Genomic DNA, 11,293 nt, shown 5'->3' on the forward strand with positions numbered 1-11,293 from the left:
TCTTCTGCAATGCCTGACCTCTTTCCCCTCCCTTTCTCCTTTTTCCCCTTTTCTCTCTTCCCTGTAATACCAGTCCCCTTCTTTCTCCCCTTTCCCTCCCTTTCTCCCTTTTTTTCTTTTCTGCGTCAGTGTGTTCCTCTCCCCTGCAATGCCAGTCCCTTTTCCGTCAATGCCTTCTTTCCCCCTTTCCTCCTCCCTTTCTCCCCTCTTTTGCGTCAGTGTGTTCCTCTCCCCTGCAATGCCAGTCCCTTTTCAATCGTCACCTTCTTTCCCCCTTTCCCTCCCTTTCTCCCCTTTCTGCGTCAGTGTGTTCCTCTCCCCTGCAATGGCAGTCCCTTTTCCGTCATAATCCCCCCTTTCCCTCCCTTTCTCCCCTTTCTGCGTCAGTGTGTTCCTCTCCCCTGCAATGCCAGTCCCTTTTTCCGTCACCTTCTTCTTCCCCCTTTCCCTCCCTTTTTCTCTTTTCTGCGTCAGTGTGTTCCTCTCCCCTGCAATGCCAGTCCCTCTTCCGTCACCTTCCCCCCTTTCCCTCCCTTTCTCCCTTTTCTGCGTCAGTGTGCTCCTCTCCCCTGCAATGGCAGTCCCTTTTCCGTCACCTTCTTTCCCCCCTTTCCCTCCCTTTCTCCCTTTTCTGCGTCAGTGTGTCCCTCTCCTCTGGCTCTCCCTCCAGCGGCGGCATCAGCTTCGGAAGGGGGCCAGCTGGGCGGTTGTCACTTAGTACCGTCATTAGTGGACTTTTTGTCGGTGGAAGCGTGGCACGGAGCCTATCACTGCCACTGCCACGCCGATAATGCCTCGCCAACCTGCACAACTGCGGACCTGCACGGAGATCTCTCTCTCTCTCTCTCTCTCTCTCTCTCTCTCTCTCTCTCTCTCTCTCTCTCTCTCTCTCTCTCTCTCTCTCTCTCTCTCTCTCTCTCTCTCTCTCTCTCTCTCTCTCTCTCTCTCTCTCTCTCTCTCTCTCTCTCTCTCTCTCTCTCTCTCTCTCTCTCTCTCTCTCTCTCTTTCTCGCTCTCTTTCTCGCTCTCTTTCTCGCTCTCTTTCTCGCTCTCTCTCTCGCTCTCTCTCTCGCTCTTTTTTTCTCGCTCTCTTTTGCTTTGCTTTTTTCCTCGCTTCCTTTTGATCTATTTAACTATCTCTGTCTCTCTTCTCCGTCAATCTCTCTCGCTTTCTCTCTCATTTTTTTCTCTCGCTCTCTCTTATTTTTTTTCTCTCTCGCCATCTCTCATTTTTTTTCCTCTCTCTTCTTCCCCCTTTCCCACTCGCCTCCCTTCCACCGTCTTTTCTCTTCCTCCCGATCACTATTTCATTTTCCTCGTCCCGATCTCCCAGTGTGTGCTCGTGTTTTCCTGTCCCCCTTCGCCTGTTCTCATCCTCTTTAGCAATGTCTTAGGACACTTCTTTCTTCATTGGCCGCACCCCCTCCCCCGCTCCTGTTTTTATACGCTTTCACCCTAAGATTGCATCAAAGCGTAGTTATCTGTATGTGTCACGCTGCTGTGGGAACGCGGAGCGGGGCGAGGCGGAGAGGAAAGGAAGCCGGTGCGGTGACATCCTGGGAATCATCTGGCGGCGTGAGTTCCAGCGGTCACCTTAGGAAATGCTCCGAGGGTGTCTTCACCCTTTTCTCCCTGCTCGCTGTCTCGGGTGGCTAGCGGGCGCTCATGGAGGAAATGTTTGTCGCTACTTGACCCGACTTAAGGCAGTAAATGCGCGCGAGGCCACTCTGTACCCCCTCATGTACAGCACTTACGGAGCCGACGCACTTGTCACATTCACAAATATAAAGGCAGTTTCACACGCGGGTACACTCACGACTTTATTTCCGCTTGTACCCGCGGCGCCTAGTTTCCAAGCAGAATATCCCGATAGCCGTTTAGAAGAAGACTAGCAAATTCCATGCCTTAGAGAGACAAGGCAATGGCTACTGCTCCAAAAATATGGCCAGTGGCCCTTTTTGCGGCGAGTTCACATGACCACGAGTAGAGTGGCAAGTAGCGCGCAAGGTTGTAAACAGTGCGCGGTTCGAGTCGGCCACCACGCACAGTTACTCAAATTTCTTATTTACTGGTGTTGACATAGTTCGTATGTGGGCGTGTCCGCTCGTAACTCACCACGAGGTGTCTGCCCCGCACCCACGCCCATGCCGCCCGCGCCTCTCCACCCCCGCGCTCCCCGTCTCTCTTTACAATACAACGTGAAACCTGAGCGTGATCCTGTGCAGATAAGGCGGGAGGCGCTGAGGCCGAGGAAAAGGCGGGCGAGCGGGCAAGGGCGACATTGTTGTTTGTAGACGCCATGTCCGCATTAGTCCCTCGCGCTGGGGCTCGAGGGACGGGTTTAATGGCCCTCGCTCTCCGCGGCGGCGGGGCAGCGGCTCCTTCGGGGAAGAGATCGGCTATTCATGAAAGCGGAGCAAGGGGCACAGGCGACGGCGTGACAAATGGAGGTCGCCAGAATACGCTGTCATACGCAATCCTTCTCAAAGTTTTGTCTAATTTTGTTTTACTTGATATACCTTTTTCTTTTATGGCGATACAATGAATTTGGCTTGTTTTAATTACTAACAGAAGTTTAATTTTGATGCATACATCCCTTGCATATTACCCACTGGTATTCCCCGGTCAGGAATGCAAGAGAAGCATATCCTCCCCCCTCTTTGCGTGTAAACCGGCACTAAAAAGGCCTCGCGAACTTTTTGCCAACATACTTGTATATTTATTAAGATATCTCAGTGTAATGTTGTTAGCTCAGACCCCTTGCGCCTCGATCACGGAAGTTCTAGACCGGTTTCTCTCTCTCTCTTTACTTTATTTATTTCTTATTCTCTTACTCCCACTCTTTCTCTCTCTCATTCTCATTGCTCTCTCTCTCTCTCTCTCTCTCTCTCTCTTATATATATATATATATATATATATATATATATATATATATATATATATATATATATATATATAAATATAAATATAAATATATATATATATATATATATATATATATATATATATATATATATATATATATATATATATATATATATATAATAATATATATATATAATAATATATATATATAAACATATATATATAAACATATATTATATATATATATATATATATATATATATATATATATATATATATATATATATATATATATATATATATATATATATATATATATATATATATATATATATGTATTTATATTTTTAATATAAACATGTATTAATAGTTTAATAATTAATATATATATATATATATATATATATATATATATATATATATATATATATATATATATATATATATATGTACATTTATCTCTTACTCCCACTCTTTCTCTCTCTCATTCTCATTCACCCTCTCACACTCTCTCTTTCTGCACTATCCCATCAATTGCAACTGATAAAATGCAGACGGGAAAGTAAACAAGGGCAAAAAGCGGCGCGTGAAATGCCATAATGTAGGTTAAGTGTTTGGCGAATGATTACAGAGATAAGCGGAGGCGAGCGGGTCGGTGTGATTGCAAATACAGGAGTGAGGGGGTGATTGGGGTTGGCGCCGAGGGGGGCAGGGGGTTCGGATGCCCATGGCGGGGACGAGGCGAGGGGAGGCGAGGCATGGGAACCTCGGGAGGATGACGCGCCAGCTTCGCCCGACATCATTAGCGACTCGTCATTAGCATACAGGGAGCTCCGGTTGTTTAGAAGAAGCTGGGGCTGCCCGACGATAGGCCGCGTCCAGGCACGCACGCACGCAAGCACTCACACACGCCCCGAAACTCAAGCAAATCAGATAGCATGGAATTGAGTTCACGCGCTCGCTCTAACGCTCTTTATCTCTATCTCTCTATCTATCACTTTGGTAGGATAGATAAGAATAATAATATTGTAATGAAAAAATACGAGGAAAAACACCGTGACAGCCACACACACGGCCGCTCCCGACCGTCCTTGCGCAGGCGAACATGCAACGTGCAGGTCCGGGCGGGCGCGCGGAGGGCCTCTCTGCCGGCCAGGGGCGTGAGTGGGTCGTCCTAAGTCGCGGGTCGTGTCGGGCTAATGTAGCTGACAAGGCGAGCGGGCCAGGTCTGAGCGGCCGCCGTGCCAAGGGGTCGGCGGTCGTGATTAATGGGGTTTATATGTGCCGTGAGAGCGGTAATGCACGCCATTAATCCGGGCCTTGTTCCGGTGTTACTGCACGTCCCCGCGCCCACTACAGCTGTCACTCATCCGAGCTGCTCATCTCTCGGCGCCCGTTCTCTTCTCGCCTCTCTCTCTCTCTTCTCTCTTCTCTATCCATTTTCACTTCTCTCTCTCTTCTCTCTCTCTCTCTCTCTCTCTCTCTCTCTCTCTCTCTCTCTCTCTCTCTCTCTCTCTCTCTCTCCTCTCTTCCTCTCTCTCTCTCTCTCCTCTCTCCTCTCTCCTCTCTCCTCTCTCCCTTCTCTTCTCCTCTCCTTCTCTTCTCTCTCCTCTCCTTTTCTCTCTCTCTCTCTCCTTTCCTCCCTCTCCCTCTCCCTCTTCCCTCTCCTTTCTCCTCTCTTCTCTCTCCCTCTCTCTCCCTTTCTTTCTTTCGCTCTCTCTCCTTTTCTTTCTTCTCTCTCTCTCTCTCCACTGCTTTCTTCTCTCTCTCCTTTTCTTCTCTCTCCTTTTTCTCCTCTCTCTCCCCTCTATCTGCTCTCTCTCCATCTCCATTAACTCTCTTCCTTCCTATTTTTACTCTGTCTGCAGTAGTTGATAGAATCACTGCACACACATATCTGCATATCTATTTGTCCATGCATAGGTGTGCGTGTGTATGTACACACACACACACACACACACACACACACACACACACACACACACACACACACACACACACACATACACGCACACACACACACACACATATATATATATCATACGTATATACTTGCTCTTTCTACTCTTTTTCTTCTTCATTTTCTGCTTTTTCGTTTTCTCAGTCCGATTATTTTTCGTTTAGTTTTCCAGTTGCATTATTTTTCCTCACCTTTTTCCACTGAATTGTTTTTCTTGTCTGTGTATCCCACTTTCCGCAATTCAGTTCCTTTTGTTCTTTTCCATACATTTTATCTTTCTATTTTTGACCCCACCTCATTATTTTCCTGTCATTTCATTCATGTTCCTTCTTCCTATGTCTCCCGTCATTCTGATGTGTTTCCCAGCTTTCTTTTTGGATATTTCACCCCTTTTTCTTCGTTCTCTTAGTGTCTGTCTCCATCTCTTCCTTTTATTCTACTTTGTTCCTTCTTTCACCCTTCATTTATTCTCTCTATTCACACTTCGCGTGCCTTTCAACTTTCATTCAACTTCTCTGCAACAGGACTGCGGGGAGACACAGATCGCTATGATTGAATTTCTGACACAGCGCCTTCTCACTACCAAGATGTTGGTATTGCACCGATGGCTGCATGGAAGCGATCTCTCTCACTCTCTCTCTCTTTCTCTTTCTCTTTTTTTCTCTCTCTCCTCCCCCCTCTCCCTCTCTGTCCCTTCCTCCATTGACTCCCTTTCTTCATATTATTAATCTTGTCTGCAGTGGTTGATAAAATCACTGCACGCACACACACATCTATATATCTATTTATCCATCTATACATATTCATATATTTTTTTATATATATGCTTTTAAATCCCCCCCCCCCCAGGCCACAAAACGAGAGGTTGGAAAAAAGTGATGTGTCTTGGACCGGTTTCGGCAGCATTTGCTCTTATCTATGTAAATAATCGATGGGTCAGAATTGCCATGCAAACACTTGTTGTAGGTTTTCATGTGTCTTTGTGTGTGTGTGTATGCTGACGAATGTGTGTGTCTGAATTTATGATAATGGGTAAAACAGTCCTGTCCATATGTCTCCGCTCGGTTTGCAGCTGTTAGCCACAAACACCATCTTATTGCCCAGAATGCAAGGTATGCATTGCAACGTTAATAAACGTAAAAAGCATTCATACTAAATCTACCGGCAACCGAACTTAATCCATAAAAGCGTGGGGACTCGGCCATCGTTAGCATATTCGAATCTTTAGCAGCCACTTAGCTCTGGGAATCTACGGAATGTTCACGCCACATTTCATATACTGCCGCGTTAAAGGGACTTGTATTTTTAGGAAATTTGCAATTATCAAGCGTGGCTGTTTGGATGGTCTTGGCAGGAAGGTATATTGTGATAGTCTGAAAATGAGTCGTCAAGAAGTTGTGAATTATTTATTACTTATAAATGATATTTGGCGTGTCTTGTGGTCATGCTTGCGGGCGTTCAGGGATGTTTGTTTCATTGTTTTATGAATGTGAACGTGTATAGTTGAAGACATGAGAGGCTGTGTATGTGCATGATTGTTCTGCATCTGATTCGTGTGTAAGGCTGGGGCACATCAGGACATATTTCTTACCGCCCGTGCCAGCTCCTCCCCTCCCCCTTCCCCTTTCTCTTCCCCTTCCTAACTTCTTCCACAGTCTGGTATGGGCCGCCAACACGTTGCTCGCCTCGCGCCCCTCCTCCCTCCCCCGTCCCCCCTCTCCCCTCATTCGCGATGTGCCACCTTACCCTCGTGGGAACCCCTCACCCCCGGGCGGCCTCAAGCTGTCCGCGCGGGCCGAGGGGGAGGGAGGACGGCCAGAGGCGATGGGGCGGGGGCGGGAGGGAGGGGGAGGGGAGGGCCGACCCCTTTGGTGCGAGGAATATTTATTGTTTATTATGAAGACAAGAGGCACACATGCGGCAGCGCTGTTGGTTGACGGGGTGGCCTTGCTTGAGCGCCGTTTTTTACGTCGTTGTATTGTGTTTTCTCGTTTTAATTTATTCTTCCATTTGCGATTTTTTATTTCTGGTGCTTTGCATATTTGATAGACAGCGCAGTGTGTGTTGCGCTTAAGAGCAGCGATCGCCGGCATGCCGTGGGGGGTCCGGAGCACCCGGGCGCGGGGCGGCCAGTGATGATGTTACCATTGTTTTTGGTCCGCGCGATACGCAAGTGATTTACTGCACACATGGACGTCTCCGAGACACGCACTTGTGCACACACATGTACCATGTCACGCACATAAATGCAGGCGCTCACGTGCACACGCACACACACACACACACACACACACACACACACACACACACACACACACACACACACACACACACACACACACACACACACACACACACACACACACACACACACACACATCTGTCAGTTGAAACATTTTCCTTTTCTGAGACATGAAGTCCACTCAGTCGTTTCAGGTGAGCGCGTTTAGGAGCACGAATTAGCTCGATGCGCATATCTGTGCTTATGCCTTCTTGTCAGTGTTTGATGTCACGAGATAAGACGAGCATTTGCTTCAGCGCAAGATGGAGAAGCTGAACTTCGATTTAAAAGACTACTTTGGTACCAAATGTATTTTATGTGTGTGACTTTATTGGTAGTGTTATTGTAACGTTAGTATTACCACCTTTGTCTTTTTATAATTTTTATGATTGGTGTATTATTATCGTTACTGTTATTATCATGATTATTACTGTTGTTCTGATAATTACAGTTATTATTGTTGTTGTAGTTATTTGTAGTAGTATTATGATTATTATAATTGTTATTATTATTAATATCTGCTGTTGTTGTTGTTGTTGTTATACATGATGATCCGGATCCAGGAAGTTTTTTAATTATTGAATTAGGCACCCCTATTGCCTTGACGGAGGTATGCGCTCTCTGAGTGCTTCTAGCTATTATTATTATTATTATTATCATCATCATTATTATTATTATTATTATTATTATTATTATTATTATTATCATCATCATCATTATTATTATTATCATACATTAACGTTATGCTTTATGTTCCTGCACAGGTGGAGGACATGCAGCTGGCGGCGGGCGACGGCATGGTGGAGTTCAACGAGATGGAGGAGGACTGGTGAGGTGGAAGGGTGGCGTTGCACGTTCGTAGTGGTAGGTGGAGTAGAGGTGGAGTAGATTCCTTGGAAGACTGCATGCCCTCTTTTCCTCCCCTCACGCCCGCGGGCCATTCTTGGGTCTTGAGGGCGTAAAGTACTTGTTGCGGATCACACTCACTCACTCTTTCTCCCTCCCTCCCTCTCTCCCTCTCTCTCTCTCTCTCTCTCAGCCCTCACCCTCTCTATCCCCTCCCCTTCTACTTTTATGAATTTCGCATCACAAATGCGTTATTTATTTTTTGTCTTGATTTTCCGTTATGTAGATAGCATTCGTTGATAGTAGCTTTTAGATATTAAACAGTATTCATGCATGCAGGGTTACCGTGCATGTATTTTTCGGCGATTTTTTTTTTTTTTTTTTTTTTCGTTATGTAATAGTCATAAAAAACGAGTATGCCCTAAATCTTTTTGTTTTTTTCCAGACAAGGGAGCGCGAGGAAGGAACAGTAGTGGGCTCTTGCCAACCTGGATCGAACAGCGACCGTACCTGAACAAGCTCTTAGTAGTGAAGTGCAGCACAATCGCCAGCGCCTTTCTCACAACGTCTCCTTGCTTCCCGGATTGTCTTCTCCCCCGACGCACATGCACCTCGGAAACTCTCTTCTCTTCATCCTCCTCCTCGTCCTTCCCCTCCTTCTCTTCTTCCTCCTCCTCGTCCTTCTTCACCTCCCCATTGTTGTTCTCCTTCCTTGTCTTTTACTACCTCTGTTACTGCTCTTTCCTTTTCTCTCTGTCTACTATAGCGACCCCGCCCCCCTAAGAGAGCCCCGTCTTCCACACCCTTTGTGTCCACCTCTTAGTGATGGAATAGTGGCATCCCGATCTCACCCACAGATCACGAGCAATGACAAATATCCCAGAGCGTTCGTACTTCCACAGCATTTATGTCTGCTCTCATTTATCTATAGTTTGCAGATTTTTTCTTCCCCTCTTTTTCTATCACTTTTCCTTCTCTTTTATGAAGTCAGTGGTGACTGCTATAAGCTTTCCGTTTCTTATTTTTGATAACCAAGAGTTGAATGTTCAAGAATGCTGCTAATTCCGAAGTGATTTCTGCAGGGATTGGCAGTGTAGAGGCTTTCAGCTTTTGTCGTAGGCTTCCTTATGGCAGTCCAATGTTCTAGTTTATGTCTATGATAAATGCTTCGTTTTTTAACATAATAGTTAGTAGAGTAAATACTTTATATGTCGGTGAGTATGTTTCTCTGTAGCAAAGGGGAGTTTTCTTTTTTAATTTAAAAAATGAGTTGAAAAATATGTATACAGTATATTAATTTCAGCCAATACAGTCTGCTGTGTTTTAGTTAATCCTTTGGCTTCGGTAAGGGAATTAAACCCCAGTCACTGACACTCGATATGTACCAACTTAAGCCTGTTAGCTAGTTCGTAAGCCTAGCACAGGGCAGTGGTTAGAGGGACCACTCTTGCATGCCCGCATTTGTGATGTTCTCTTTGATTTGATTTTATCGTTTTATTTTTTCTAATGTCCTTCTTGGAAGAGAAGGGCAGAAAGAGGAAGCACACGCAGCCCAGTTTCGTTATGTGGTGCTATGTACCACGCATATATGTACACATTCAGAAGCACATTTTTATTTCTCTTATTATTAAGCATTCGTCTCTCAGCTATGTAGCGAATATGGGAGTCGTATTTTTCTGCATTTTCCAGCTTAAAAACAAAAGAATTTGATTTATTTTAAAAGGAGATCAGGTATTTCCTGCAGAAGACGTGGTTGTCCTTCAGTTACCAGTGAGTTAGCCGTGTATGTGTCGTTCCGTTGCCTGTCTGGGGAGAGGGAATGTCTGCTTGTGCTGTTTGTTTAGAGTGTGAGAGAACGTGTGAGTGTGTCAGTGTATTTCAGAGTGTCTGTGTGTGTGTCGGTATCAGTGAGTGTCTTTCAGTAAAGCGCAGATCGTTTCCTTTACCATGCGTATGTCTGTATTTCTCAGTCTGTTCCATTTGTCGATGTATTTGTCAGTAATGTGTATGTGATTGTTTACTTGTTTTTCATCGACTTTGGAATGTGTTTTTGTCTTCTAATTATACTTTGTGTCACATTATGTACTACTGGAAAATTCTGCGTGTCGTTTTAATTAAAATGCATCCTTAATGTCAGATCTTATAGGTTGTATAGCTATTCACCATAGAACGTAGATTCAGTTTGTATTTATTGCATTTAATCTACAGTGCTCTCCGGGATTAATATAGATTTTATTAATCCATATAGTAAGAAGAAAACAAAGGCTCCTTCACTTTATTTTTACATAATCGGCTGAATGTTTTTTGCATAGAATTGATACCCTATTTTTCTTCAAATGTATGATTGGTACAATTTATTGATATTGTTATGTACAGTTATTAAGGCAAGTAAAATTCCAGGTATCAAGTGTAAGGCTTTAAACCTTATGGATACAACGATACACCTAATAAAATCTGTCTACCAATCAATAAAGATTATTATTTCCCTCGTTTGATTGTGGTGAGAACTGAGAATGGAGATAAAACAGAAAATTTAGAAACTGAGACTAAAAAAAAATGACAAAAGTCTACCCGGACATATAAAAGATATTTGGTGATATATATTATTACAGTACAAAAATGTGTTTTCCTTCATTCCATGTATGATAAGAGACCATCTGTGTAATAGATACCAGCTGGTTAATGACAGCCCTCCAGCAATACACCATCTGTCTGCAACCTGTTAACACTGCTTCAACGCCAGATGTTGCATATATTCTTCATGCCTTTATAGTAAGATCAGCTGTTTACTCGACACTTTACACTTCACCAATGTAAGATGAATGTTGCTATTATTTGTACACAAACTTCAGATATTGTCTTCTCTGTTCATTGATTTTTTTATTTTTAAGGGAAACGTCGTTTCTATATGATATGCATTCAAAGTTCTGCAACATTTGTTTGATCTACTTCGAAAGAATAAAAAAATGCCCTTAGAATTACATTAGAAATAACAGAAAATTCACGGAGTTTAAAGACAAATACGATGAGGGAAATTTGACCAAATAAGGGAAAAGTTTCAAAATCATATTCAAAGACAAAAAATAATGAGTTCATTGTAAAAAATGAAAAAAAATATCAAAACCTAACTAGTTCTATTTCTGGCGGTGTTTGCAATTTGATTCCCCTCGTCCTTTTAACAACACTACATCCTTGAACTACTATAATTCATACAATAAATTTTGACAAAAATTGAATCTGTAATCATGTAATCTTACAGACTGGAATCAGTATAAACAAGAAACAGTATTTCATTTTAGGCCTATTTCAATGGATTTTCAGTTCCTAAATTATAACGCTAAT

The 11,293-nt window shown here is 43.7% G+C and overlaps 1 protein-coding gene across 1 annotated transcript in view; it reads left to right on the forward strand.

Annotated features, from left to right (window-relative positions):
* LOC113816249 (ubiquitin carboxyl-terminal hydrolase 48) overlaps positions 1-10,424 on the forward strand; it is a gene marked incomplete in the record, with an annotated part of 96,849 nt that extends 86,425 nt beyond the window's left edge. Inside the window, 2 exon segments of the mRNA XM_070140815.1 lie at positions 7,870-7,969; positions 8,397-10,424. Coding sequence (XP_069996916.1) covers positions 7,870-7,938 — 69 coding nt within the window.
* Between the last annotated feature and the right edge of the window lie 869 nt (positions 10,425-11,293).

Source organism: Penaeus vannamei, chromosome 27 (assembly GCF_042767895.1).
Source record: "Penaeus vannamei isolate JL-2024 chromosome 27, ASM4276789v1, whole genome shotgun sequence".
Classification (NCBI taxonomy): domain Eukaryota; kingdom Metazoa; phylum Arthropoda; class Malacostraca; order Decapoda; family Penaeidae; genus Penaeus; species Penaeus vannamei.